We start from the raw sequence: 2,779 nt of genomic DNA on the forward strand, positions 1-2,779 counted from the left end.
CTCAGTGCATACAATATAATGTGGGGACCTGATTATTGGGCCCTTTGATGCTTGGGCCCAGGACAACTGATCCCTTTGTCACCCCCTTGGCTGTCGGCTCCCCTGATCGCTAGCGTTGCCTCAAGCCGGAGCAGGAAGCCACTCATGCAAATCAGGCAGTCACACTCCACGGGGGAGCTCAAGCACACGCAGGGCAATCTGTCACCCCTGGCAACCAAACCAACCACTTACTGTATTTCTGGGTGCCACTGATATCCCACCCATCCCAAACCCTCCACACCTCTGTCTCCCTCTGTGTGTCTCTCTGTGTGTCTCCCTCTGTCTCTCTCTGTCTCTCTCTGTCTCTCTCTCTATCTCTCTCTCTCTCTCTCTCTCTCTCTCTCTCTCTCTGTCTGTCTGTCTGTCTGTCTCTCTCTCTCTCTCTGCATCTTTTTTCCACCTCTTTTTTTTAAAGGGCAACCCGGTGGAAAATAGAAATGTTTCTTAAAGCATGAAGAGGTGGGAGTTTAAAATGAGATTAAAAAAACCTGAATGCCCTGCAGACACCGCGGGAGTTGATTATGGAGAGCGGGTCTCCACACTGCGCTCGTCTTCACAGCTGCAGGGTAATGGACTGCAACATAAAAGAGCAGTCTGTAAACTGAAAAAAAATGTTAAAAAAAAAAAAAAACAGTGTATGTGTGAGAGAGAGAGTGAGAGTAAGGAGAAGAGAGAGAGAAGCAGACAAAGATGCATACGGACCAGCAGACAGGACGGTTTAAAGTGTAGGAGAGACATGGGGTTTGTACTCTACTTTGATACTCTCCTATCTCTCTACTCCACTCAATTCTACCCTACTGTACTACTCAGGGGTGAGTTTCTCAAAAGAGAAGTTGTTAGCCTGTTAGCAAATTAGGTAGTTGCCAATGGGAAAATACATTGAAAACAACAAAGTAGCTAATGTAGTAAGCAACTTTGGTTTTGAAAAATTCACCCCAGGATTGCTGCTCCTATCCCCTACTGCCTGCAACATGCACATAATATACTGTAATCTAATGTAATATATTATATGGTGTGACGTCATCGGTGGAATGCTCCCTTCATTTCAATGGGGCTCCCCAACGTTCGCACGTCTGTTATTTTTCGTTATTATATGGTTGTGACGTCATCTGTCGAATGCTCCATTCATTTCAACGGGGCTCCCCAACGTTCGGACGTCTGTTATTTTTCGATAACGGACGGGTTGGTCTATAACAGACCGCTGTCAATGGCAACAAGACTTTTCACTGCTAAAGCGACTTTTCAACAAGACTCTAATCAGCTGCTGTGATAGACAGCACCCGTTGTCCTGGCTACCGCTGTCAATGGCAACAAGACGTTCACTGCTAAAGCCACTGGCTTGTATACAAGTCAGTGGCTAAAGCGAATGTTTCATATCACTCCGCAGGGGGTCCGGTCTTTTGTCACTCTAATCAGCTGCTGTGATAGACAACACCTGTTGTCCTGGCTAGCCTACCTAGCTGTTGCCTAGCGGTGTTCCACAACGGCAATGTTTTGTTTTGCGCAGCAACAATCTTAACATTAAATATGTCTAAAGAAATGTCCCCGCATGTGTGAATCATTTAAGTATATCCATATAATAAGCGGGTTAACTTTCGGCGAGTCGGTCGCTTTGTGGAATAGCAGCACTTCAGAGAGAACAAGACCCCTCCGCTCCGCGTCGGGGTCTAAAGATTCTCTCTGTCGTGCTGCTATTCCACGGTAGCGACCTTCTCGCCGAACGTTAACCCTTACATAACGGACGGGTTGGTCTATAACAGACCGCTGTCAATGGCAACAAGACTTTTCACTGCTAAAGCGACTTTTCAACAAGACTCTAATCAGCTGCGGTGATAGACAACACCTGTTGTCCTGGCTACCTGTTGCCTAGCGGTGTTCCACAACGGCAGTTTTGTTTTTACGCAGCAACAATCTTTTGACATGAAAAATTATAATAAACTTAACGAAATGTCCCCGCCATGTGTGAATCATTTAAGTATATCCATATAATAATCGGGTTAACGTTCGGCGAGTCGGTCGCTTTGTGGAATAGCAGCACTTCAGAGAGAACAAGACCCCTCCGCTCCGCGTCGGGGTCTAAAGATTCTCTCTGTCGTGCTGCTATTCCACGGTAGCGACCTTCTCGCCGAACGTTAACCCTTACATAACATAATGTAATGCATTCTAAGTGTAATGTATTGTACTCATACAGGTGAGATGCCCCTGCCTGCACCAAACAGCCTGTTTTTAATCCACTCTACTACTCAACTCTGTTGCTCAACTCTACTCAGCTGTACTTTACTCTACTCTACCCTACTTTACTCTACTCTACTCTATTTCACTCTACTCTACTCTACTCTATTTCACTCTACTCTACTCTACTCTACTCTACTCTACTCACTCGTACTCTACTCTGCTCTACTCTACTCTACTCTACTCTACTCTACTCTACTCTACTCTACTCTACTCTACTCTACTCTATTATACTCTACTCTACTCTACTCTACTCTAATATACTCTACTCTACGCTACTCTACTGTACTCTACTCTACTCTACTCTACTCTACTCTACTCTACTCTAATATACTCTTTATTCTCTACTACTCTGGTGAGCTGCCCCTGTCCCTGCCAGCCTGCAAAAAACACCCTGACTTCCATTATACTACTATACTCTGCTTAGCTGTACTCTACTCTACTCCACTCCACTCTACTCCACTCCACTCTACTCTACTCCACTCCACTCCACTCCACTCTCCTCTCC

The 2,779-nt window shown here is 45.5% G+C and overlaps 1 protein-coding gene across 1 annotated transcript in view; it reads left to right on the top strand.

Annotated features, from left to right (window-relative positions):
- Positions 1 to 490: 490 nt before the first annotated feature.
- Positions 491 to 2,779, top strand: part of LOC134444238 (transient receptor potential cation channel subfamily V member 4-like) — a 21,492-nt gene continuing 19,203 nt past the window's right edge. The window contains exon 1 of the mRNA XM_063193606.1: positions 491 to 498. Within this exon, the coding sequence (XP_063049676.1) occupies positions 491 to 498 (8 nt within the window). The remainder of the gene's footprint in view (positions 499 to 2,779) is intronic.

The sequence above is a fragment of the Engraulis encrasicolus genome, chromosome 3 (assembly GCF_034702125.1).
Source record: "Engraulis encrasicolus isolate BLACKSEA-1 chromosome 3, IST_EnEncr_1.0, whole genome shotgun sequence".
Taxonomy (NCBI): domain Eukaryota; kingdom Metazoa; phylum Chordata; class Actinopteri; order Clupeiformes; family Engraulidae; genus Engraulis; species Engraulis encrasicolus.